Below are 27,011 nucleotides of genomic sequence, written 5' to 3'. Positions count from 1 at the left end.
ATTCAAATACCTCCAGGGTGTTCAAGATAAGTGCTTAGCTGGTTTTTTTTAATTTCTCTTCTATGCACATGAACAATTGAAAAGCTGAACTGTTGGGGCAGAAGGCATGGCTGCTGGCTCATAGGCATAAGCCTCAACACACCGTATCTGTACTTTTGACAGGATTAACAAATATTAAAGTTGCTGAATGTAGGGCAGCTACTGGTCAGAAGCCTGAGAAATCTGCTGGTGCTTTTGCTCATATTCAGGCATATTCAGGCAAATTTCCACTGATTCTTATGCAAGGGTGTCAGTTTTACTCAAAAAACAAAGCTGACGAGCTAAAATATACACAAGTGCACTCCTATCATTGTAAGGACCCTAAGGTGTTCTTAAGAATTTGGCCCACAGGTTTTGCAGAGAAAATCTGTTTAGTGCTCAGATACTTACAACACTGCTAGCAAATATAAGGAGAGGGATAGCACAACAGATGTGCACATGCAGTTAGGAGGAATTGTTACAGACATGAGAACCATTTGCCACTGTTTTGTGTTCTCCTGCTTAGACCACTTGCCTGCAGTGTGTTTTCGTAGGGCATTTTCTGTTGCTCGGTTTTGTTTTTCCAGCAATGTCCTATAGAATCCTAGCATTATCACTGGGGAGCGTCTAGTTTTAATCCTTCTCCAGCTAGTGCTGAAATCAGCTTTTTTTTTCCAGTATGACCTGATCAGGAGACAACAGCAGTGCTGTCACAGTTGTAATGAGAAAAGAATTAATCTTGTTCCCTTGGGGTTCATGGGAGCTTGATGCATTTCTTCTGAAGTCCAAATTCAAGGCAACAAGCTTTACAGGGTGAAGGTCTTTGATAACAAAGCTGGTAAGAAAACAAAGCTGTAGGGAAAGCAGAAGGGGGTATCAAAGTCCCCATATATTGAATTACAATCCCAGCTTGAGGACCACCGAGCTGGAGCTGTCCCTGACCCCCACCAGGGAGATTTCCTTGGCAGAGATATAGGAGCACCTCATAACTTGCACCTGTGGGCGCTTTGTTGCTCTGAGATTTGAGCAGTGTTAGTGTCTGAAGATGCTTGCAGCATTTTAGTACTGATTTCTGTAGGAAAAGTCAACATTGTACTTGTTTTATTGCTTTATTTCAATCACTGATTAAATGTCTTTGGCCAAAGCACCAGCTGAGGAACTAATTACCCACCTCCACATCAGGTCTCTTCTGGACTCATGGCTTGAAGGCTGGACTAGCCTACATCTTGTATACATGGGCAAGGCACTTTGATTCAGTTTTGTAACCTTAGTGTTCGCCACACTGAAGCGCAGATTGTTTATGTAGAGAAACTAATTCCCAGTCATTCTTCCCCCTTCTTTGTTTCTTTGTAGTTACTTTGTAGGTTAAATCAGATGACAACTCTTTTCTGTGCTGAAAGTTGAATGGCTTTTGAGCCATAAATTTTAACTCACTCAATGCTTGCAGCATGCTGAGGGGGGCAACTCATGGGCAAGGGACTGTGAGCCACGAGTTTCCTTTGCCTGGATTAGTAATAATAGTAATATAGTGATCACTGTTCAAAAATTAAACATTCCTAAAAGCAAGTCATTGTACAGAATCTGTACATTACTACAAAACAGCACTAAATCAGTTCCATCAGATTCTATGAAATATTTTTTTCAGGGGCAGCTCACTAAGAAAGTAAAGAATTCATTGTGTTTCTGTGATCGCGGTTCTCTATAAGAGCAATTAATGTATTGTATCAGCCTATATGACTATGTAGCAGCAGTGAAAAACTGCGTAGAAAAACTTAGCTTTCTGAAAGATGAAGCAGCTGAAACAGCATGCGACTTCTGACAAAGGTAGAGTATTAGCCCTTCTTTGATTCCTTGGTCTAATTCCAAATTTTGTCATTGCTTCATGTGAACAATAAAAATATGGCACAAAGATTGTGAAGTCTGTTTAAAGTTTAATGAACTACAGATGCACTGTAGGGTTTGATCCAAAACACACTGAATTCCATGGAAAAGAGTGCCTTCTCTAACGCAGCTTCAGTGAGTAAAAGGGAGAAGGGAAAACAGAGAACTTAACAAAAAGAAGAGCAAAGGAAAGAACTGAATAAAGCACCGGTAATCAGAATTATTTCACAGCTCTCTGTCCCCATCCCTATGTATATTCATTACTATTGCTGTTATTTTTTTAAGTATTCTTTATGATAAGGCCACACATAGGATCCTAGTCCAGCAGTTCTCTGCACTAAGGGTTTTGCCGACTTAGAAGTAAAGCTCTTCTGTTCATATCAAGCATTGCAAGAAAGATCTGTTCTTCTTCTACCTCACTCATTTTGTGCCAGGCTGTTGGAGATGCCTTTGCTTCTCCTAGGACTTGTCCCTCTCCCAGCTCCACTCAGAGAGCTTTGGGCTCTCCACACGTGTACTGTTCTGCCATGGAATTGCCCTGTTTTCTTCTTTTCCTTGCTATTAATTCAGACACAGCTCAGAAATGAACAGCCAACCACAGTTTTCTCCAAAGGTTCAGAACTAGTCTTCATGTAATCTGTTGGTCGCAAAGAAATTAACTCCTTTTGAACGAGACTGGATAAAAAAACAATGCATATGCTTATCTGATAGACTCGTTTTTCTTAGTTTATGGAATTTTTCTGCGTGGCTATGCATGTTTTTCAGTATGCTTGTATTCCCAACCAAAATGCAACACAGGTAAAATTTACTTTCCTCTTAATCATGACCATCAAACTTCTAGTTGAATGAACTTTCTTCCCCAAAGCCAACGTCAGTTCTGGGCTTCAGCTAATTTTACTCACAGCTCCAATGCAAAGCACCAAGTCTGCCTAAAGTATAGACATAAAATTGATCCACTCTGAAATGAGATATTCTAATGAGTACAAAACTTCTAACTGTCAGGCTTGTTGTTTGCAAGAGAAAGAGCTACTTGGAAAAATCACATGTTGCTTGAGTACATACCCCACCAGGGTTCCAGTTGCTGAGCTACTGGAAAAGTAGGGCAGCCAGCAATGAAGGAGCCCTGGGGTGGAGGTTATGGTCACTCAGGTTATTTGACATGGAAGTCAATAAATCAATAGGTCCCCCTACCAACCCTGCAAAGAAATATTTAATTCCTGAAGGAATGCTCTGTATATGACAAGAAAGCACTTACTACTATGGCTGGGAAGAGATGGTTTGGGGTTTTCTTTCATGGGTTTTTATTTTATGTGTTAAAGACTCTAACCAGATGAAAAGATATATGACACTACATTAGTGAAATAGTAATGGCAGTTGTAAAGGTGGAAAAGGGATCCTGGAGCATATTGATTAAGGATACCAAAAAGCAGATACATTGCTGATTGCTTCTCTGATTCAGGGTATCCAGGTCAATCACAGCACAGACCTTGAGCTGTGGAACACATCAGGTCTCGGTCATTGTTCCATGTTGCCCGTGGGGAGAAGCAATACCTCTGCTTGCTCAGACTCTGTTTCCTGCTTGGCTTTGGGTTCCCTACAGCACTGAAAATGTCCACATATCACTGCCAGCATGTGCGCCTTGCTTTGGTCTCCTCCCTGCACTCGTGCAGACCTGAACCACTGGGGCATTGCAGTTCACGTGAAATGCTGGGTCAGGGAAAAACTTAGCTGTATTCAATTTTTTGTTTAATTATTTTAATGTCTATTGTTCAGCCATTCGGGGAATACATGTAAACCCCAGACTCTCCAAATTATTAACTATTGCTTTTAATTAACCATAGTAATCCCCGTTGTTTTGTCAGATGAGAAGTAAACAACTCCTTGGCTAACTAAATGCTCAAGTAGGGTTGGAGGAGGCTTTAATTATTTAATTTTGTTAATCACGAAGTCTGTTCATTGCTGTTCATGTACAGTGGAGCAATTGAAAAAGCTGTTATTATGCACTGAGGCTGCAGCCATCTTTCTTCCTTAAAGGTATTTTAAAAAGATATTCTGATCATGTCTTGTGATCTGCAATGCCAGGTGTACTTCGCCTTAGGATTTTGTCTTAGAGTTTAATACAAATTAGTATCCAGTAACACATTTGTGAGGGAGAATGGGTCATGTTATTTATAGAGGAAAGGTACGAGTTTGCAGTGAAATGGGAATTCCCAGAGCACCGTGGTATGTCCTGTTCTGAGCTACTGACTGTTGAAAAGGACAGAAATAACCCCACAGAATTTGAGACTGCATTAATGAATGCATGCATAGAAGAAAAAGGGGAAAAAACTTAATATTACCATTCTAGCAAAAATACCATAAAACACTGTGAAAAGTCTAAGGCAATGTCCTTTCCTCTTATAAAATTAATATGCAGGTTTGAAATCCGGTATAGTGTGAGAGTGGGGAAAAAAAAGTCTGATGCAATTCATTTGAGAGGTATGCTTTGTAACTTTAAAAGATGGGGCAGTTAATCTACAGCAGTCATGTTGAAGAAATGTACGTAGCGCTCACAGAAATCCTCAGGCTGACCTCAGTGCAAATAAACTCAGTTGGGCAGATTCCTCTGCGGTGTAAATGGTGGTAATTACTCTGAAATCGATGACCTAAATTTGGATGGGCTGGGAATCTGCCTGTGCTCATTTTTCATGCGATAGGCACAGTGTGGGCCACAGCAAGGCTAGCGAGCTTCCCAGGCAGGGCAATCGTTGCTCCATCTGTATCAAAAGGTATTATTTCTAGCTGAGAGCTGAAAGGATGTTTAACTTGCACACGATGCTCGGTGCCAGGTCTTTGTGTTATGGTTAGAGAGGTTCATGAAAAATCAAGCGTTCCCACCACCTTTTCTCTCTTTGGCCATCAGATCATAACAATTTGTGGTCGCTGCTCACCTGGTCTGGACTCACAAGGTATCCTGGAGGTAAATGACACAGTGCCACAGATGAAGCTTTGGATTTGTCTGCTTCCCACTTCTTCATCTAAATTATACTGTTTATTTTCCAAGATAATGCAGTATGGTTTGAAGAAGAAGGTTTCTGCTTTGTTAAGCATCGTTCTTCATGTCCACACTTGAAAAATAGCAGGTGCTCTGTGTCACTGCTGCGAGTTTTATTTACTGTTACCTCTACTTGGAAACCAGCTGGTGCTAAGGAGGACAACAACACACACTTACAGCAAAGAGGATATGATATTCTCCTGTGGTGATATTGATGACTCTGATAGATGGTAAATATAAGGTTGGAGAAAACCCCACTGTTAGCCCAGCAGGACTGACCTTAAACAGCTATATGTGCCTATTTATATCCTGATTTCAGCCTGCCATCAAAGCAAAAGCAATAAGCGCAGTATAGTCATAGGCTGAGTGCCAGCATTAAAATTGCATTTGCATCACTTTTGTTTGTTTTTAGAGGACTGCTCTCGGATCTGTTTGCTTGAGTAGTGAAGCAAGGATTTCATTTTATCAGGAGACTCTGAGCCCTGGAGTGGAACACCAGCCACTACTCCTTTACTGATCTTGCGGTCAGAAAACAATACTGAAATATATCAAAAATGTCTGGCCTCTCCTGGCTCTCTGAAAACTACATCCCCTGCATTTACTTTGTATCCCGTGATCAAGAATGTGTGCCAAGGCTGCACCTCTGGTCCTTGCTGTTCCCTTTAGGTCCTTTTGTAGCTGCTGGTGGTGGTCTCTAGGATGACTGTTTTTATGGAGGCCTACAGCTGCCTCCTTGGGGTTCATTACTGAGAGCTGGCTGGTTCCAGCCCTTCATGAGAGGATGCACTTTGCACTCCCAGTAGGTGAAAATCATGCTGTAAGGTAGTATTGCTTTTCTGTGTGATCTAATAAGTAACTTTATTTGACTTCTTCAGGTCCCAAGCTTTGCCAATTTAAACAATTCGTGTTATTGTTTTCTGAAGGGCAGCATTTGCATTTTTGAGGAAACCTAGCAACACTGAAGTGAAAGAAAAGTAATTAAGATGTGGTGGACTATTAGAAAGGCAAGGCTGAATTATGGTCTACTGGGGAAACTAATATGAGTGTGGCTAATGACATCCTTTAGAAACTGATACAGAGAAGACATGTTAGTGTTATTTGTACTGATAATCTACTATGTTTGTGCTTGTTAATTGTTTAATTTAAACTACTAAAAAAATTTTAGGTAGTTGGTATTTAAAGATCCAGAGGGGTACCCATTGAAATGACAGATATTTCTTCTTCATTGGTAGCTTGTATATGCTTACATTTCATGTTGTCAAAGAGGGAAAATGAACACGAAAAGCCTAAAATGAAAAATGACTCAATAGACTTCATGGAGCTGATCACCAACGTAATATGTATCGGAAGAAATATGTAGGTTAAACCAATGCGAAAGAAGCTCAAATAAAGCAAATTTCACCCTAGCCCTATTAATGTATGATACAGTTTAAGGTAGATTGCTTGGTCCCTACTCAACAGCAGCTATGTAAGAATCAAATTAGATTGTACCACACCAGATCCTTGGTTAGTTAACATGATGTTGAATGGGACGTAGCTATGTCTCTGCTGACAATGCGGTTGTGGCCAGAACCCTCCTCCAAATCGACCCTGGTTTTCCTTAATTGTTCTAAAGCATACTAATGTCTGGCTTAGAAGCCAATATTTAAGATTTGAGTTTTCACTTCAAGAGTTTGTGTCCTGTGGGGTGATTTTCATGACACAACTACTTCAACAAAAGCCCTAGTGTAGACACAATTAAACCAACTATAAAGGTGTTTTGCTGTTCAATCCAGACTTTGCCAGCCTGGATCACATTTGACAGGCAAAAAATGCTCTCCTTATGTGGGAGGAGTTTACAGGTATAGCTACACCAGGATGACAAAACTTGCAAGTGTAAACAGGAACTAGGAGATGATTTCAGTCAGAATGTCTTACCAAAGTGTGACTTGTTTGCAAAAGGCTCTCCCTCCCCGGCCATTTATGAGGCCTGACTCTCCCCTGCCCCAGAAGCTGGCAGGGAGGGAAAACGACACCTGTTCTGTCATGGAACAGCTACACCAATGCTCTGAGTACTACAAGAAGCTGGTATAGAGAAGAGCAGTGCCCTGGCAAGCATGAAACTATGCAAAAATTAGTCCTTGCTCTGTGTTTCCTTATAGGTTCACATGGTGCTTCTAACATTTCTAAGGCTGCTGGCAGCCTAGACAGCTTTCACAATTCACAGGGCAGACGTGCAGGAAATGGCAGACAGAAAGCTGGATTTAAAGGATTTACAGCAGCTGGGCAGTAGGACTTACACAGTACCTGCTTGTGGTATTTCTGTCGGTAGTCATCACTGTTTTAGTGAGCTCTGTGTTCACGTCCCCTTGCAGAAATACTGATCAGGTATAGAAACAACTGTTTTTTACTTTTTACTGTATATAAAAAAAAGGCAGGTATTTAGATTGAAATAGGAAAAAGAAAAGAGAAAGAAAGCTTTACGATAAGATACCACAAATATTTTGGAAATCCATATGTTTAATGAGATAAAAGAACCAAATGCATGAATGGTTTCACCAGCAAGTAATCTGGAGAGTGCGAGGAAAAATCCTTTTGAAATCTTTGAAGTAAATGGCCATGCAAGGTCACAGCTTGAGGCAAAAGCTGTTTGATTAGAGTAGGAAAAGTCTTTGTTCTAGAGAATTAAACATAAAATTCCAGAGAAGATGAGAGAAACCTGAGCTTCTCAAACATCTGACAGCTTTAAAGAGAAATCTGCAAGAGTTCAGAGAAATGTCTGCATGAGGCTATGCTGAGGATGGAGTCAGACTGCTGCCTCATGCAGGTCCTGTGGAGGCACTGAGAGGCTGAAAAGTAGGTCCTGCCCACATAGGGCAATGCAAAGCACCAGACAGACATGCAGACACCCTGTAGGATCAGTTAGAGGAACCATCAACGACAGAGTGAACAAAAACTCCACATGCTAGACAGAAGACTGCCTTGAATAGGCCTATAGGTAGTGTTATGCAATGAAGTACCAAGCACAATTTAGGCTGCACAGGACTTCTAGAGTTAACATGTCCATACCGCAACCCCAAACAGGGCCAGCTCCAGCAGGTACTGGAACTATACTGCAGTCTTGACCTGCTCAGGAGGCCAACATTCTCTCTCCTTAGCTAAGCACTTAGCAGGAGGATTGTTTTAAAAGACAAAATCTACCAGCTAAAGTGTGCACCCAGGAAATGGGGTTTGGGATCTGGATGCGTAACACTGCTCAGAGCATTCTGTAATCCCTGACCTGTGGTATAGTCTGAGAAAGAGGGAAATGCTCCTTGCAATAAAGCTGGCATGTTTGAAGCTGGGCTTGGAGTCATGGGGTGAGGAGAGAGGTGTGGGCAAGGAGCCCTGCACTGGGACACCAGAGTGCTGATCCTTGCTCTCATAGTTGCTCAGAGATTTTATATGAGAGCACATGCTTTATGTAGGACACAGTAATAATCCTGGTAGCAGGGACAAATAATACCAACAAAGGAATAAGTTATTGGATCCTCATGAAATAGAGGCATGAGGTACCATTACCATCCATGCTGACTGTGAGCACATGGAGAACTTAGTACATTTGAGACTGAGCAGCCGAAGGCTTTACTCAGTGCCTGATAGGATGGCTGTGATCATGGGCATCATAGTTTGGGAATTTAGCATTGAAAGAAGAATGTGTTTAAGGCTGAGGCACCCGTGCATTTTTTGAGAAATGACTATCAGTATATAGGCACTACAATGACTGTTTTATATGACAAAAGGTTTTATAGGATAGAGTCCAATCTCTCAGATAAATTAAAAAAAAAACAAAAAACCACAAAAGCTTCACTGAACTGTAATCTGAAATTATGTTTGTTGTTGTTGCTGTTCTTCTAAGTACAATGCAACCAGGCATTAGAAGTGTAATCTTTTGATTCTGATTGTTTTCACTAAAATCCGTGTACCGCAACAACCTTTGCTGCGTGAGACTCATGACTAAGCTTTGAATAATTTGGATTCTAGTCTAATTTTTAATAGCATTTTCCAGTTTAGTGCTTTCCCCCTTCTCTGTTATGGTTGCCATTATAAATTTGTAAGAAGATTTCCCAGGAAGAGGATTTCTCACTGCCCAGACCTTTCTTATGGAGACACTCAGCAATATTAGCAAATGTTTTTTGAATTGGTCTTATGAGATAATTATACAGCAGACCAAGGATACTGCATTTCCTATCATTAATAAGTTCACTAGTGATCACTGAAATTTATTTTATTGAATTTATACATTCCTTTTACGGAATGCATGCATGACAGGACATTGTTAAAACTTTTATTTTTCCTCGGGGCTGGTCACGACAAAATGTTTTGATCTTACAGCTCAACTTTTGTTTAGCACGTGATTTCCGAGCTCCATGTTTTAAAAGGGCCTGCCACAAGTGGAATTGCGATTATTTAGGATTATGTAGAGTGAGCTAATCATCTAAGGCAGGTATCAAACAGTAAAAAATAAAATAAAATAAAATAAAATAAAATAAAATAAAATAAAATAAAATAAAAATGTAGATGATGACTGAGAATCCATCTTTTACTGCCTCTTTTACTTCTGCCCCTGTGAAAGTCTTGGAAGTGTTTACAAGGAAATATTTTCCACTTAAGATAGAGCCTCAAAAGCTCATCTGAAATTGCCTGGATGTTCTAAACTTACGAGCATCATCCCACCAGAGATGTGTTCTTGAATGTTAAATTTAGGCTAATTGGAGGCATATCCTTTAATTTAGCAAGCTGAGGTTACTAATACAGATCAAGAGCTAAAAATTAACAGAGGAGATGATGTGTATGCTAAATGCTTAAGCGATGTCTTAACCTATAATTATACAAGTTCTGTTAATAGCGAATAATTCAGATCTTCAGGGATTTCAATAGTCTGATGGGCTGTAGTTATTTCCAATTTACATTATGGTTGCTAGGTTTCACTAAAATAGGAAAATGTCCGTAGAGTGCAGTAGAAGCAAATTGGTGTTTGAAGTTATCACCCAGGAATCAAAATATGAAATTTAAATTAGAAGGTGTCCAGAAAACACAATGGTATCGAAGCTGAGCACTGGTGATGAACATGAGTGCTGTGGGAAGAGAGTGTTTGCAGAGGGCACTGAGGAGAGACATCACTGGGAGCAGCATGTTCTGTAACAGCCATACCTTAGATGCTGCACTGGTACAGCGTGTAAAGAGTCCAAAACATGTTACAAACCCCAATTAAGCCTTGCTACATTCTTCTGAAGTATTTAAGTTTTGTTATCAGTGCTTTGCAGATGGCAGGCTGAGGCACGATAAGACCCGTGGCTTATCAGAGCGGTGCAGTGACTCAGTCGGGTGGCACAGGGCTGCAGCCTCCCACTAGGCCATGGCCGAAGGCAGTTTCACCACAGCAGTGCTGGGGCTGCTTGTCCCCCTTCCCTGCTCGCCACTGCTCCTTTCATCCTCACACCACCATCCTCAGTCTTCTCAGCTGGTCTGGGATGCACAGTTTTGGGTGTGCCATGCTTCAGGTTACTGAACGCAATGTGGGTTAGTGTTCATGCTTTCTGGGTCTCTCCCAGATCCTGCTCTTTTGAGCCTTACTGTACATAGACAAATTATTTTAGGAACATCTAGGACAAATTAGATTACCTGATAGATACTAAAAATACCACACAAATGAGATCATGGGAATGACCAGCATGTGTCACAGTTTGGTAGAAGTCAAGTTAGCTGACACATTTTGAGACTGAAATTTGACTTTGCATTCCTTATAAATTCTTCTGAAGTATATTTTAACTATAAACAATATCTGCTTCTTATGAGCAGATTAACAACTGAAATAAATGTTCTTTTGACCTAATGATTGGCTATTTCACCGTTTCGTTAGTGACTCACATTACCTACATTCAGCTTCAAGTTCCTCACATATATATCATTACTTTTTGTATCTGCATTGCTCTGAAAACACAGAAAACACTGCTTTGAGTTGGATTTGTTTGTTTGTTTTTAATATCTTGAAGCTCTTCAGTTTTCTCTCTAGTATATGACCCACAGGATGATGAGACACAACTAAAGAGCTCTCCCTTTATAAAATAGGTCTCCACAACATCTCCTTTTCCCCTTGAATCCGAGTAACCTATTACGTCTCACACTGAAATATGTGTAACCGTTTTGTAACATATTGCTAAATATCTTTAATTTACATAAGATATAACAGCAGAACTCCACTTAATGTTGTATTAGTTAAGTTACTGTTATTATGGAATTACATAATGGAGAAGTAGCAAATTCAAACTCTTAAAATGCTGATCATGAGGTATATTAAATTATAGCATTGCCTCAACTGTAGGGCAGGTGTGGCACACCCTCAGTCCTGCAGTGGATGGAATAAAGCAGAGCACAGTGTGGCATCTCTCCTGGAAATGAACACCTGAAGATGCATTTTAGACCTTAAAGAGCTACACTACCAGTGCCTCTGATGTCTGAAGCCTCTGAGATTTGCTATTGAAGCTCTGATCAACCCCAGGCCAGCCACATTCGTCTCCCAGCTGCCCAATAAAATGGTAATGAGATTATAGAGTTTAATTTACTGTTTGGAAAACACTCTCAGACAGGTAAAGAAGAGATGTCTTGTTAGTAGTGAGTTATGTTAAGCAATAATCCCAATCAATAAAAATCACCAAATAATTAAGTATCTTCAGACACTTAACACCCCTTGCAACTGCCATTAGCAGCAGGTTGGAGGGCTGTTGGCATATCACTTTAGCATATTATAAATTCCCCATAGAGCACTAAGATGTCCCAGTGATGGCTATGCGTGCTGCATATATCACAATCTTGTCCCTGTGCTATTAACTGTAAGGGTTTCACACTGAAAAATCCTGTCATGGGAATATGGATGAGGACAGTGTGCTAGAGATGTATTAGCAAGAAAAGAGAAATGTGGATGACCAGAGCACACATAGGAGGCCAGACCATGACTCACTGCCTAACCCAAAGGAGCTCATTTACCATCTCTTCTTCAGTGTAGCCCTCTGTGAGAAACGTATAAAGAAATTTAATTGCTTTGTGGACTGTTATGTAGACCAATTAATAATATTTAGAAAGCCCTTTGAGATCTCTGGATGAACACTGTTGGGTTTTTTTTGCTTGTTTGTTTGGGTTGTTTTTTGTTGTTGTTGTTTGTTTGTTTGTTTGCAAGGATATTCTTACTGCATTCATAGCTTTCATTTCTTGAGTTCGGCCCCAGAGTTTAGAGGAGTCTTTCTAATGCTCTGTGTACATTTTATTTCTGTGAAACTCTGGCTGCCAGTGTCAAATGCCAGCATATTCACAGGGCACAGACCATCTGCTTTTGCTGAAACGAAATAGTCCTGTGTTTACTTAGGAAAATGGATGCAGACATTTTCAGTTCTCACAGCTGTTCCTCCCTGGGAAACAGGAGGGTAGGAACATTTTTTTTTTCCCTCTAAAGCAAAGGAATAGTAAGCTCAATTGACATTCCACAAACTGAGATCTGCAGATCTTGCAGGCACAAATGACTTGCCATGTTTTGCTATCCCCTTCCTTGCTTAGGGAATAACGCCACAGCAAGTGTTGCAAATTTCTGATAGTCTGGGCAGCAGGGCAGGCTGCCAGGGGAACTGAGATTGTATCATATGCTAATAAAAATAATAATAATACTAATAAAAAACACTCCTCCCACTTTTAGATAGTTCTGACACTGAGAGATGAAGTCATCTGTGACATGCCACACTGTATGCATCTTACCTTATGGTTTTGCATGAGGTCCTGGGAGGTTCTCCTTCATGCCTTCAAGGCAATTCTTATCTTGTCAAGTCTCCACACTACCTTGGAGCTACTGGGATAGGGCAGGGGTCACTGCTCTTTCCAGAATGAGACTTTTAAGTCAGACTTACTGGATTGAAATGTGTATTTACTATTATTATTATTATTATTATTATTATTATTATTGTCATTCGTCTCTGAAATCAACAATCTGCTTTCTTGTTTTAATTGCAGATAAAATAATTTAACATCCAGACCTACCCTGCCCTTTCAGTGTTCTTAAAAGGCAATCAGGATGTATTGCATTCACAGGAACCAAGGGCTGGTATTAATCTACAGTTATTAAAGCTTTGATGATTATGGAAAACACATTTGAATATCAACCAAAGATCTCATACGTGTTTCAAATAGTTCAGTTATGCCTCTTCATTGTCTGGAGAGGTTCACATTTGTTATTATTCTCATTTTATAAATGTGGGAATTAAAACTGAGAGCTCACCAAGGGTGCCCAGGTAATCATGAGCAAATGTATGACAAGAATCTGAGGAGGGTGAATCTGAATCGCCTGTTAGCTCTTTGAAGTGGAGAGAATAAGTATGAAATGTATGCAGAATATTTACAATGTATTACTTTAATAATAGCCTGAATTTTTGGTTCTATTAATATTTAACTATTTCTAGAAACTATCATAGCTACATCAAAAGGTATTGACTGGCTCTTTTGCTGAATGATTAGAGTTTTCATCTGACACAGATCCAAACTCACATCCCTGCTCCAGCTGATATTTAATCATTTATACAAAGTTCCAGCTCCAAAAAGAAACCCATCCAGGATGCTGCAGTTCACAGGAAAGCTTTTTAACTTCCTGGGTACATGGCTCTGAACTCAACTCACTGGTTATCTTGGGACTGTCCTCCTCCTGCACTTGTTTCTTATGAAAGTTGAGAAAGTCTTGGTTTTAGCTCTCTGTATTAGAGTAGTGTATATATATTTTAATCTCTAAAAGCATAGAACAAAACCTACTATTCACTCAGCCTTACTGTAAATACTGAGAAAGCAAAAAGGGTCCTAAGGAGCCACAGGGTAGGATCTGCTTGGTTTTCTGTGTCTGCTTCTGGATCTAAGGTTTTGCAACTAAATAGTCATAATTAATCAGCTGTATTTGTCCATTTTGAGAGTACCTGGATGAGGTTTCTTGCTCAAAAATCAAAACCTGTGAGTATTTTGTAAGCAAGCTGTCCTCAGAAAACATGTACCTGTGCTGACTGGGATCACTAACTCCCGTTTCAAGTCAGAGACTGAAAAAGGCCACTTAGGCAGCGGTGCTTCCACCCAGGGAGAATATGCTCCTAATTACAGGATGGAAAAGCAATTATGGGCCACGCAGCTTTTCCCGCCTACACAGCAGTGGTAGTCAGCTCTAAGTTAGGCTCCACAAGGGTGATATGACATGTCAGAAATAAGCTGTGGTGACTGGATAGCTGTCAAACATTGCCATGTGCTTTCAATCAGGTAACTGAGGACAGACCAAGCAGGACAAGGCAGCTGGATCTATGGTTTCTGAAAGCAACAGTGTTGAAGTCAATACTTGAAGTACTTTATAGCTGACCCCATGTAAGGCAATCAAGAAAGAGTAGGCAATATTGTCAAACAGGGCTCTGTAGCTGGGACACAACTCCTCAGTAGCAGAGTAAGGACTTCCTTAGAGAATGACACTTGGTAACTCACCATTTTTTGTCACCTTATTTGGAAATCTCTGTTGTTCAAGTCTTATCTATTCAGTACTGAATTAAAGCATACCTCGAGACAGCCTGTGGATGAGGAAAGATGTCACACAGGGTATTTATGGTAAATGGCACTGAGACTGAAGAGGGGAAAGTTAGCAGCAAAGCCCTGTTTGTGGACACAAGAGGAAATTTCAAAACAAATGAAAGGAAGTTTAGAAAGATGAGTATTATTAATGAGAATTTGCCACAGGCTAATCAGCAATGTTCTGCTTCTCCTGCTGCTTAAATAACCAGCTAGATTTCTTTGGCCTGCATGTGTCTATGCTGTAATGTCAGAAGTTACTGAACATCTCCCCTTGACCAAAGACAACTCATTCAGTCCACATTAAATACCTCTTTTTGAATCATAAAAGACAACGGGCCTCATTCTCTGATCTTCCAATTCCACTTGCTGTAACGTAGTTTTGCTAATGCAAACCACAGGATCTGTCAAGTTTGGCCTGCAAGTAAGAAAGCCACCAATTAATTTCCCTACTCAAGGTACAAAGAGAGCAGGGGCATTCTTTGCAGAGTCCTGTTGCACAGCGAGACATCTGTCCTCCCACGTGACAGCCTTGTACAGCTGGGAGATGCTCCAGCCATGTTTCTACTTCAAAGTGCATGGAGGATGAGGAAGAAGAGGGGAGACTTGCTGGTGTGAGGGCCAGAAGCTGGCTGGTAAGGTGTTGTACTGATGGCAATGGCAACATCAGTGAGCTTTCCTCATTACGTAATGTCATCTCTCACCCCCAGAAACTGAGAAGTATAAAAGTGGAGTAGAAAGCCGAGCTTCATAACTGTGCCAGAGGTCCTCAAGAATGCAAGGGCTTGAAGTTATATAGGTCAGTGTGGCTTCAGATACAGTGTGAATATGTAACATTAAAAAAGAGACAAGCAGAGTACCTACAAAGGAAGAAGCCAGGTATTTTTCCACATTCTGCTGCAACGAGTTCTGTTCCATAGCTTCCACTTATTAAATTGCTTTTATATTAGGATATGCCACTGGAACACGCTGACATGCCTAGTAAAAACAGTGGTTAAGGAATTATGTTTTACTCAACATACCTGAAAGTGTTGTATCTTCTGGAGTTTCTGAAGACAAATTAATTGTATCTTTATGTCACCGTGAAGGATAACTTCATATCCCTATTCTGTTGTCAATGCAAAATGTTCAATGATAATATATAATTATGTCTGAATTTGATGACTTCAAATAATCTTCACAGCAGTTCAGTTGTAAGAAACAAGAACTGGGACAACTCCTGAGAGGTCAGGAGGGACCATGTATGTACTAGTTCTGGCAGGAACAAATAGTTAGGATAAGGAAGATCTTTTGAAGAGCTGAATGGCTGCTTTTCCTAATTTGAAAAAAAAAAAAAAAGATGAAGATTTGTTATTCAGATTTTTACTACTGTCAGAAATGGGAAAATAAGGAAGGCTACGTGTATGCTCTCAGCAGATGAGCTGGAATTCTATTTCCATGTATGCTGCCAACAAAGGGAGATACACAACACATTTTCTCCTCCAGAATTTCTTCCTGTTCCTTCAGTCATCCAAGTAGAGCTTTGCAATCATTGCCTACGTATTTCAGAGGGGCATTCCTCTACCCGGCTGCCTGGACACCCGGCATTGCCTGATGCCTGAGGGTTACATCAGGACGCCTAACTATCACCCTGCATTGTCCTAATATTCTTTTCTCCTCATTTTTCTCCTCATCAAGAGACAAATACCAGGTTTTCATAGCGATGGGGTTTTGCTGGCCTGCACGGACAGATGAAAAGATCAAGTCTGAGCTCGCAGAAGTGTTTTTTTTTTTTTTTGCACCAACACCTATATTTAGGCACACAAATAAGTGGCGTGTTTGTTCCAGAGCACCTGTCATTTGTTCAGCACAAGGCAAGGTACGTATTTTGCCAACACACACTTATTTGTTCGCTGACCCAGCCTGCACCTTCTCACCACGGACGTTTTAAAACACGCTTGCGTCCATCCAAGGCAGGCAGCTGTTGGCAGGTGTGTAAACTAACGTGGTTCTGAGGTACTCGATGATTTAAAAATCATCAGAAATCAGCAAAAAAAAGGTGCTCTGGGCAGGTCCAGCCACAGCCACACGCAAACCGCGGTGGTTATGGGGCTGTTCTGACAACTGCTCCAACGCGGGGCTACAGAGCGCAGCTCGTCACTCCGCTTCTGCTAGGTTTTTGATTGTGAGCGGCTTCAGCAGCAAGGAGGAGTGATACATAGTGACACGCGGCCCACGAGGACTCAGTTTCGTGTCCTTCCCCCCCCCAAAAAAGCCCAGCAACAATAAAAAAGAAGAGACCGGCAGAACTCATCGAACTGCTTAACGGTAACCACGCACGCGCCCCGCCACCCGCCGCTCCTGCAGCGCCTGCGCAGTGCCGGCAGAGCGGCGCGGCGGGTAGGGCTGAGCGACGCATGCGCGGCGGCGGCGGCTGCTGAGGCGGGGAGGCGGCGCGGGTAGACGGGGTGGCCGCTTCCTCCCATTTAGCGGCGAGGGAGCGGCGGGAGCGCGTTCGGCTGGCTGCGTTGTGACGCCGGGCGGCCGGAGGGGACTGCCGGCGGGGGGCGGGGGGAGCCGTCTGCGCCGCGGCCGCCGCTGCTGCTGCCCGCTCCTCCTCCTCCTGCTGCTCGGCGGAGCGCCCTCCACCCCGCCCTCTCCCCGCCCGGGACCGAGTGTGGTGGCCACAAAATGGCGGATGGGGAGCTGAACGTGGACAGCCTCATCACCCGGCTGCTGGAAGGTGAGCGCCGCGCCGAGCCGAGCCGCCCCGCGGGAGGGTGGGGGGGGCGCCGGCGGGAAGCGGGCGGGCGGGGCGCGGCGGGAGCCGGGCAGCACCTCCCTCGGGCCTGGGGGGCGCCTGGGGGGCTCGGGGGTTTCCAGCGGCCGGGCCGTGCCCCGCGCAGCTCCTCTCAGCGGGCAGAGGACGCTGCGGGGGTACGCGGCGGGGCTGGGAGAGGGGAGCCCTGCCGGCCCCGGGTGGGGCGGCCGCCCGCCTTTAAAGGCATCGGAAAGGCGGAAAAGCCGCTGAGGAGCGGTTCCCGCCGCCGCAGCTGCCCTCTGGGGGAGGCTCGGCTGCGAGCGGGGGGCGGCTGGGTCGGTCGCAGCCTTCCGGGTCTGAAATCGTGTTGGGGAGCGGCGTTAGGCGTGGGGTTGTGTGGGAGCGGCGGGCTGGCGGCCCTCCGCCTGTGCTCTGCGCAGCGCTGCTCAGGGCTGCCGTGGGTTTTGTGCGGGCTTCCCTCAAAATGAGGAGGGAAGGCGAAGCCGCGACACTGTTACTGGCGTTTTCTTGCTCTTGTAAGTTGTCTCGAGTGTTTGGTCTCCGCAGGCCTATTCTCACGTAGCTGATCCATCCCGCATGCAGCCAGTGCCCGGTGTGCTGTACGCGCGGATACGCGCTGTTCGCTCCCTGGCTTGCCACAAATGGAGATGGGAGCCTCCTGTACTCAGATCGCTTTGCGGAAGGCTTATGTAAAGAAATGTACGGAGTACATACTGTCCTGGAATAGAAACAAGTTTCCTAAGTCTGAGCATTCTTTTTAGCCAAGTTACTGCCAAGCAGAGTTTGTAGGACTCTCAGCTTTTTTTGGTAATTGCTATCCTTTTTGGAGGTGAAACTGTAAATTCAAAGCAATAAAACCAGTGTTTTAGAAAACATGAAGGCGTTGGGCAATTGCACTCACGTTTGTGTTTCAAGACGCATAGTGTAGTGTAGTATGGAAAGAACCTGCAGCTGTTATCAGTCAGAGTTTGTCTCTGATCACTACTACAGATAAACTCCCCATTTTCTGCATGTTGAAATCCAGCTTAGTAGGTAGGCGTAAGGCAAGCTAAGCAGTAACCTACTAAACATTGACTTTTTATTGTACCCTTTTTTTTAACTTCCTAACATGTGTGTATGTATGGTGTTGTGGTTTTTTGGCTGCTTTTTTTTTTCTTATTTATGGAAAGAGACTTTTAAAAAAACAAAATAAAAGTGAGAACTACTATTCCTCTCTGCTCATCTGGTAGTTGCTTAAAAATAGAGTGTTTTAAGGTGATTAAGGCCTTTAAAATACATACTTGTTACCTTTTGCATATACCATAAACGCTTGTGTTGCAACTCTCTAGCTCTTTGGGTTATTACTGGCTGTACTGAGACTCAGCAACCTCATCTATGCTTTTCATTCCATTGCAATTTAATTTCTAAGGATATGCATATGTAATTTCAGGAATTAGTAAATAAGTTTTTGTGATAGCTTTGCATCTGTTTGTCATCCAGTTTATCGCATTGAGCAGAGATGAGGAAGATTCTTCTTGAAAACAGGATAATTTGTCATGGTTTGTCCCTTACTAACAGTAGAAGGAGCACTTTGCACAACATATTGTATGTGAAAAGGAATAGTTTCTTCCAGGTTTCACTTGAAAGAAAGAATAAAAGTACATTGCATGTGGATTTTCATGTAACATCTTTTATTTTACTGCTAATATACAGTATTTTCAGCTGCAGTTTGAATAGTACTGTTTCCACAGTGAAGCCTTTCCATGCAGCTGGCAGCTCATGTTACAGAGCTGATGCTGTTGCTTAGCTGACCTGCCCCAGTACACAGTGTGTGTCCCTCCTCACACCGCTTGCACAGAACAACTCCTATCAGCTTTTCTCTCTGGAGCAGTCTGTAAGAAGTAAAGAAGTCTTTGTCTCCATTACTACCACTTCAATTTTGACTAAAACAATGAGGAAATGTGGCTTTTGAGCTGTTAAAAAACCAAGAACTGCATTGACATAATCAATCATTATTTTTTATGACATATTGGTGTGCAGTACGCCTGTGGTCCTTTTGGTTACTTGAGGCGAAATGGATGGTGTTCAGTTTCAGCAGCAGTCTACAATTGTCTGAGGCTGCACATAAATTTGGAAGACAGTAAGTGCATATCAAAAGCTGTGGTCCGAACCTTCCCTGCTGTAGTTGGCCTCCTGGTTTGTGACAGCTTTTCCCAGGCTGTGAGGCTAGCTAGCCTGAGTTCTTGTGTTCTTAATTACATTTCTTGTAACTGTTTGCACTGTGGTTGCTCAAGACCACTTGTCTTCTGGGTTATATAACACCTCAAACTTGCCTTTTGATTGCAGTAGATCATCTTACCCTGCATGTGATTCTTCTTGTTTGAGATGTCAGTATGAGGTGGCCTGTGGCTGGGCTGCTTGGGAGAATTCCTCAAGGACAAACTGCTAACACTCAGCAGATGTGCATGCATGCTTACCCTGAACGTGTAGTTGGGATCCTTGGAGTGCTCGAGGCCAGACTGATTCGCTCTGAAGTTAAATTGGGGACAGTTTTCAGAAAGGCTCAGCTGAGCCGTAGTCTAATGCTTGATGATAGTCTCCTAGGATGTTGGTTGATTTTCATGTTCTTGCATGTACTGAATACTAATAGTTTTTATTCCTGAATTCAGTGGTGGTTTAATGAATGGTAAGAGCTTGTTTTGCGATGACTGTTAAAATATGTCTGGTACTTGTTTACTTGTTGGAGGTGGTGCTTCTAGATGTGTGCCTGATTGATTTTGGGGATACTTCTGGCTTATTGTAAGGTAAATTTTGATTCAGAAATAGCTCATAAAGGATTCTGCAAAGATATAAAAGTCATACAACCACAGTTCTTCAGCTGAAACACTTTGGAACTGATGGGGGACCACAAAACTGAACACACTGAATTAGTTTGGAGTTTTTCTTATACGTGTATTCAGAATTCTAGGCATGGATCAGGCTTAGTTGCACTATAGTATACAAAAAAGATGGTCATATTTTTTAAACATCCAGTGTGCTGTTTTCTTGGGTTTTTTTTTGTTGTTTTTTTCTTGCTTTCTCAGCTATGCCATCTGGTGGATGGATCTTCCCAGCCCATTCTATCTATAGGCAGTCCAAGATTATGCACACAAAAGATTGTCATCTACACAAAAGATGTGGAACGTGCTGTATTTTGCCCCATCTAGGTATACCATATGGCCCTCTGTGGGAAATGCCATGACATCTGAAAAAATGCTGGGCTGGCTTGGTGTACCAGGTTTACATTTAACCCAGGCTCTAAGTGAATTTAAGCTTTGGTTATGTATAGAGAAGTTGCTTCTGTGGCAAAGCAGAGATGCTGGAGTAGCTGTGCCTGTTCTTCTAAGAGAGCTGTGGGTGGTGATTATTAGGCTACCATGTTTATTGCTGTTGGGCTTCCTGTTTTTGTGCTGTAACTGTCTCTGTAGGTGAGTCCAATTGGGCTGGACTTCAGCAATTTCTATGGCTGGATCTCTGAAGGGGGGCTTACTTGTGAAACGACTGTACAAGACCAAACCCCTTGCTTACCTAAGTCTAGCAACATATTAACAGTTTGAATTCAGTTAATGGAACTTAACATAAATTTGCTCTAAGACAGATTTGTTTTTTGGTGAAGCCAGCTGGCCTGCTCTTTTGGGTAGTACTGAGTCTACTGGGAAGACTGGGAGATGTTTAGCCAGGAGGAGAGTTGTCAAGCGTTGTGTAGATGTGGGGAGCAGTTATAGCTTTAGTGCTCAGCTAAAACCATGGTTTTTCATCCACCTTAATGAAAGCCAATTGTACTGTGATCTCACCATGTAAGGTGATGTCTTCTAAGACATCTACAAGCTTTGTTTTCTTGTTATTTCAGAGATAATACGGATTGTGACAAAGACTGATATTTGAACATGAGTCAGTTTTTCAGGTGAAAGGTGAATTTAAATGCTTAGGAAATAATTGGGATGTTCTTTATTACTGTTAAATGCTACAGAGTTGTTGGACTAATGCTTTATAGTCATTGAGCTTCAGATTTGGTTAATGTATCAGTAGATTCCCCTACCCAGGCAGCCTGATGGTCAGATAGAATACCATAGTGGTACTGCAGTGCTGATACTGAGAGAAGCAATTGTAAAGAAGAAAAATGGGTATTAATGATAAGATCACACTGTGGAGGTGAATCTTGTAAGATCAAAGGTTACTGCCTGGTTTGCAATGAAATCATTGGACAACCTGGTATTGGGGGGGAAAAATGAGAACAACGTGAAGAGTTCTTGGCAAAGGGATGATTTTTGAAATATTCTTTGTCTCTTTGGAGAGAGAGAGAGAGAGAGAATTGTCCGTTCACATTGTATGTTCCTTGGAGAATGTGTCTTACATTAAATGGGGAGAAGGGATACAAGAAGAGCAGTGTTTGCTGCTGAGTTTGTACAGCAGTGCAGATGCGAGCCAGTTCATCCTTGGCTTTATAAGTGCAGGACGAATGAGATAGTTGACTTAAAAAATTGTACTGTAGGCCAAGAGCCTGGTGTCAAAAAATGTGTGCTGGTGTTCTTTTCTTCTGTCTGGTTATTTTGCTGCTTTAAGCCTACATGATTCAGTAACTGTTTCACTTAACACTGCTGCAGAATATTTGTCTTTGTCTTGTTCAGAGGTACAGCTAAATTATAGCATAAAAGAAGGAAGCAGTGCTTTATTTAATGTAAACAGGAGGATTTTTTAGCCTGAGTATTTCATCAAATGCTTATGAGTGGCTATTACAAAAGTATGTATGTAACTTAAAAAGAAAAAAAGACAATAAGTAGTTTAGCAGTGTGGAGTCAAGCATACTATATTTGGCTACAGCTTGGTGAGGTCAGATGGTGTACTCGGAATGAGGTGTGTGTGTAAGGAAATCTACTGTGAGCTGCAGCCTGGAGTACTGCTGATGCCATCTGTATCTGGCTTGTGAATTTCATGTAGAAATGGTCCTGTTTACTGCCTTCACATAATGTCCATTGATTTACCTTTTAGCATAGACTACTTTATCTTTGTTTTACAGCACTGGCTTCTGTCTTTTGGCAATTTAATACCAGGCTTGCTTGATACAAAGCTTTTGTTTGTCTAGAATCATAGAATTGTCAAGGTTGGAAAAGACCTCCAAGATCATCCAGTCCAACTGTCCACCTACCACCAATATTTCCTCACTAAACCAGGTCACTCAGTACAACATCTAAACATTTCTTGAACACCTCCAGGTACAATGACTCTACCACTTCCTTGGGCAGCCTATTTCAGCATCTGACCACTTTTTTGGAGAATAAATTTTCCATAATATCCAACCTGGTGTAGCTTGAGCCTATTCCCTCTAGTCCTGTTCTATACAGCAACCATGGTATTTAAGTATCTGAGGAATTAGACGTGCAAAGGTCATCTTAAACTGTAGCTTTCTAAATACGTCTTCAGCCATTTTCCTCCTTGTTACTCATCAGAAGCTAGGAAGCAACTCTAATCTGCTCTCACCTGTCTCCAGTCAATAATTTTGTTAGTGCTGCTCTAGAGGAAAAATTAAGTCCAGCTTTGAGAAAGAAGCTGATGTTCTGTTGTGTGAGATTTTAATGCTAGTTTAACCTTGCAAGTAATGTGTGAGCTTGCCACCCCTTTATATGTTACTACACAGTGACAGGTTTCTACCTCATACTTTGCTGCTTAGGTGGGGTTTTGGTTCAAGTGTAGCTAAGTAAACACAGTAAACATAGAGCAATAACAAGTATTAGGGTTACATATTTTGCTTATGGAATGGAGTGACCGCTGTGATCTTATCTTTCAACTTTGGATCCTGCGATGATTGGGACTGTACATGATTAAGAATGACTGAGACCATAAACTGTGTGGAACCTTTGTATAAATAAGCAGGTGGCCCATGAAGAGTGAATACAGCTGGCGAGGGTTTTGATGTAGGTTAAATTGCATATTGTGGTGTGCTGATTTCAGTGTCCCCGGAGCAATTTGAAATAGCTTCTAATGATGGATCTGCCTGAGCATTAATCCTGCTGGACAGTATGTACTTCAGGAATGTAATTTCAACTTCTGGTGAAAGAGGAACACTTGGTTGTTTAGTTATTTCTCTGGTTATAAACTGAAGGCTTAGACAGTCTTTTACTCCACAGTGATTTTGTATGACGTTAAATAAATCTTTTCGAAGTGAGCTCATGATCCAACACAGTGTTGTACAGCAAAACACTTCATCTTGAGGGCATCTAGTGAGGATGCATGTGTTAGTGGTTTTAGACCTTTTGGACTGAAAAGTGTTCTTCAGAAAAAGCTCGCCCAAAAGCTAGGTCTGTTTGTGTGGAGTCGAGGTGGTACACCCTACGAAAGGTGCGGAGCTTTCTTCACTGTGTAGCATGCACAGTAGCTGTTTGTTCAGCTGTGTGCCGCGTACTCAATTGAGCAAAGCTGTGGCATTATCTTGGTTGCGTTACTGTTGTCTGCAGGCTAGTATGAGAATGAAAGCCATTTGGACCTTGGGTTTGCTGCAGCAGTTAAGAATCATAGAATCACTGAGGTTGGAAAAGACCTCCAAGATGATGTCCAACTGTCTACCTACCATCAGTATAACCCCCCTAAACCATGTCCCTTAGTATAACATGTAAGTGATTCTTGAACGCCTCCAGGGACAGTGACTCTGCTACCTTTCTGGGCAGCCTGTTCCAGTGCCTGACTGCTCTTTCAGAGAGTAAATCTTTTCCTAACATCCAGGCTGAGTCTCCCCTAGCACAACTTGAGGCTGTTCCCTCTTGTCCTATCACTACTTATGTGGGACAAAACGCCTATGTCCCTCCTAGCCACAGTTGTAGAGAGTGGTAAGGTTTTCCCCGACCCTCCTGTTCTCAACACTAAACAGTCACAAGAACTTGTATTGTTGGCCCAACTCCATTTTGCTGCAAAATAGAGAGTGGATGCTTCTGGTGGCAACTATACAGCTGAAATAAAGGAAATGTTTTGAGGGAGTAGAGGCTTTGCTTTCCAAAATGAAAGACATTCTAATCCAGGATTCCGGACTTAAAAGCATGAAAAAAATAACTTAGAGTTGTGAAAATGAGCTAGGTAACGTTAGAACATATTTCCAAAGCTGTCAGAACTGTTTTCTCTAACAGGTAATGGTACCTTTAGCTTCCAAATCCATTCTACTCCTGCTGTTCAGAAGTTGTTCAGGGTTCATCAACTATTGCAGAGTACTTTGTTGTACAAGAGACAAACAGCTGTATGTTCAGTTGCTTGTTGCCAGTCATCAATTGTTCCTGAGACTGTCATAGGAGAATATATGCTTGTGGGATGTTGGTGAAGTTGTGTGCTTGCAGTCTTGTGCTGTGGTTTTTGTTTGCTTCTTATTAAAGATACGGTTCGGCAAATAGAGCTTGGAAATGATAATTTTGGCAATACCTTGGCTGGAGCTTCTGCCAGAAGAGCAACTGGCTGCTTCGTCCTTGGCTTATCCTCACTCAAGTTCACAGCGGCTGCATCTTCCAGCCTGGGGAGCTGCCTAGATTAAACTTCTTGTAGCTTCTTTGTACTGGAAGGAAAAGGTGCACTCCCTAGTGCAGTTTACTCTGTGGCCTTGCAAATGTGCATGCAGAATGGGTGTGCAGGGGAAGATGGGAGCTGTTTCATAGCAGCAACGCTGGCACCAATATTTTTTCAAACTTGGTAGAAGTGTGTACAGGATCTAATGGTGTTCTGAAAGTGTGAGTGTTGTCTGATAAACAGGGTCCGTGTGGTATTAGAACACAGTCATGCTAAGGACAGCTGTGCATACCATAGCTGATTCAGTAACAGAAGAAACTTCTATTAGTGACACCACAAAATGAGAAGCTTGGTTACTTAAAGTGAGAGGCCCGTCAGTGACAGTGTGACAGACTGACTTAAACGGGCTTGCTCAACTATATGGAATAGTACAGCAAAAGGAACAAAACTCATAGAACCTCCAGTAGGCAGTTCTTAGACCACTTTGCTTGGTGTTGTAATGCTAGAAAGCGTGGCAACCTTACAAAATCTGCTGCTCTCTGGCATGAATTTGGAAGGATGCTGGCAAACAAAACCAACCAACAAACAAAAAGCCCTTCTTAGTGCAGAAGTTTCTTTCCTGGCACTGAGACTCACATCTCAAATTACTGGCTCCTGTTGTTGGTAAGCAGCCTTAGTAACAGTTGTGTAGGTGCTGAGACACTTCAGTAGTAATTAGAGTAGGTTTCGATTACTGTAGAAACTATTGTGCTAAAACAGTAGCTTTGAAATACAATGTATACAGTGATGTTTAATTCCTTGTTCTCCACTAGGTTGTTAAGGTTTAAGCTCCTATCAGTAAAGTTTTATTCTGGCATAGTGCTATGCATGCAGGATTGAGAGTTAGAAGAGGAGTTGTTGTCCCTGCTACAGATTCTTGTGTAAGTCAGTGCGTGTTTGCTGTGTCTGCATCATAGCGAACTAATTGGTACCTAATACTGAGGTACTGTTCCTCCTCTGGGTAAACAGTAACCATTGGAATGATTGATTTTTCCCAGCTCTGTTACAGCCTTTTGTGAGGTGCATGCATGGTGAAACTTGTATCTGTTGCTGGTGTGTTTAATAGTTGTTTCCTATAGTGATTTGCAAAGAAGTCTGATAAACACAACTTGTACTCTTGATCAGTTCTCATAACTTCCTTTTAAATCAGTTCTTGAGGAGTTGTCTTTTGAAAAACTAAATATGGTGAGAGATGCTCTTACTTACATTCCATACAGTGCCTGGCTGAGCCAAGGAAACGTAAACAGAATTCTAGTTGTAGTGAAAGCGGGTGAAATGTGTGCTTAGTTTTGCTTGTCTGTTTGTGCCAGGGCAGTGGTCCAGCTCTTCCAGATGCCTGGCTGGGCAACCTTTCAGCACCTTTAAGTGTGACTCCAGTGATGGGCTGAGGCTTCTGAGGTCGCAGTAGCTTCTTATTTTTCACTACGTTATTTGTCTTATTGACTATGGGGATTGTGGGAGAAAACTTGCCTCTTTAATATATTATTGATGATGACTGCTCATGAATGCCCGGGCTCTGCTTCTTCCAATGTAAGTGAGCTTGTGTGTTCTGCAGAGCTGCTGCTCGTTCTGATGGACAGGCCTTTGTAAAGGCCCAGTGGCTCAGGGCTGTTCCCTTCCCTGGGGCTGCCCATAACTGCAGTCACCAGGCTTCTTGTCTCCCACTGACACGCTCAGCATAGTTTTAGAAGCAGGGTTTATTTGGAGAACCTGTGTCTAGTAATGAGTTGCCAGTCTGTGGGCTTCCCTGTTAAGGGGCTGCAGCATGTAAGTCTGTATTATAAAAGGTCAGGAACTAGCGCTGTGACTCTGGATGTGCTGTGGCAGTTGGCTGATTTGGAAGTCATGAGCTGCATGTTCAGTATGTGTTCTAGTGCAGAAATCCAGCAGCACTTGATTGCTTTGCAGGATTAAGCCATTATTCCAGGTTTGTACCTCTCTTTTCCAAAGGGAGCCAATGCTGGTGTTCTAGGAAATATTGATTGGATCAAAGTTAATGTTTCGAGTGCCCTCCTTGAACTGCAGCCTCAGTTTTGGTTTCTGTGCTTTGTTTGGGGCTATTTATGGAAACGTCAGTGTCATCTATGGTGGAATTTCCTGGACTTGAGTTCCAAAACTAGACTGGGTGTAATATGTGTGCAATTAAGTCACTTCTTGCTTTTAATCCTTATTACATGCCTTCATTTT

The 27,011-nt window shown here is 42.2% G+C and overlaps 1 protein-coding gene and 1 long non-coding RNA gene across 2 annotated transcripts in view; one reads left to right on the top strand and one right to left on the bottom strand.

Annotated features, from left to right (window-relative positions):
• Positions 1-13,520: 13,520 nt before the first annotated feature.
• On the bottom strand, positions 13,521-16,907 carry LOC121110338. Its single transcript, XR_005858737.2, has 4 exons — positions 15,547-16,907; positions 14,836-14,942; positions 14,516-14,608; positions 13,521-13,646 (listed from the first exon to the last, which is right to left on the bottom strand). It is a non-coding gene; the product is annotated as an uncharacterized LOC121110338 (long non-coding RNA).
• Positions 16,908-17,170: 263 nt separating this feature from the next.
• Positions 17,171-27,011, top strand: part of PPP1CB (protein phosphatase 1 catalytic subunit beta) — a 31,120-nt gene continuing 21,279 nt past the window's right edge. Inside the window, exon 1 of the mRNA NM_205122.2 lies at positions 17,171-17,246. Coding sequence (NP_990453.1) covers positions 17,195-17,246 — 52 coding nt within the window. The 5' untranslated portion in view covers positions 17,171-17,194. The remainder of the gene's footprint in view (positions 17,247-27,011) is intronic.

Source organism: Gallus gallus, chromosome 3 (assembly GCF_016699485.2).
Source record: "Gallus gallus isolate bGalGal1 chromosome 3, bGalGal1.mat.broiler.GRCg7b, whole genome shotgun sequence".
In the NCBI taxonomy this organism is placed as follows: Eukaryota; Metazoa; Chordata; class Aves; order Galliformes; family Phasianidae; genus Gallus; species Gallus gallus.
This window is presented reverse-complemented; position numbering and strand designations above follow the sequence as displayed.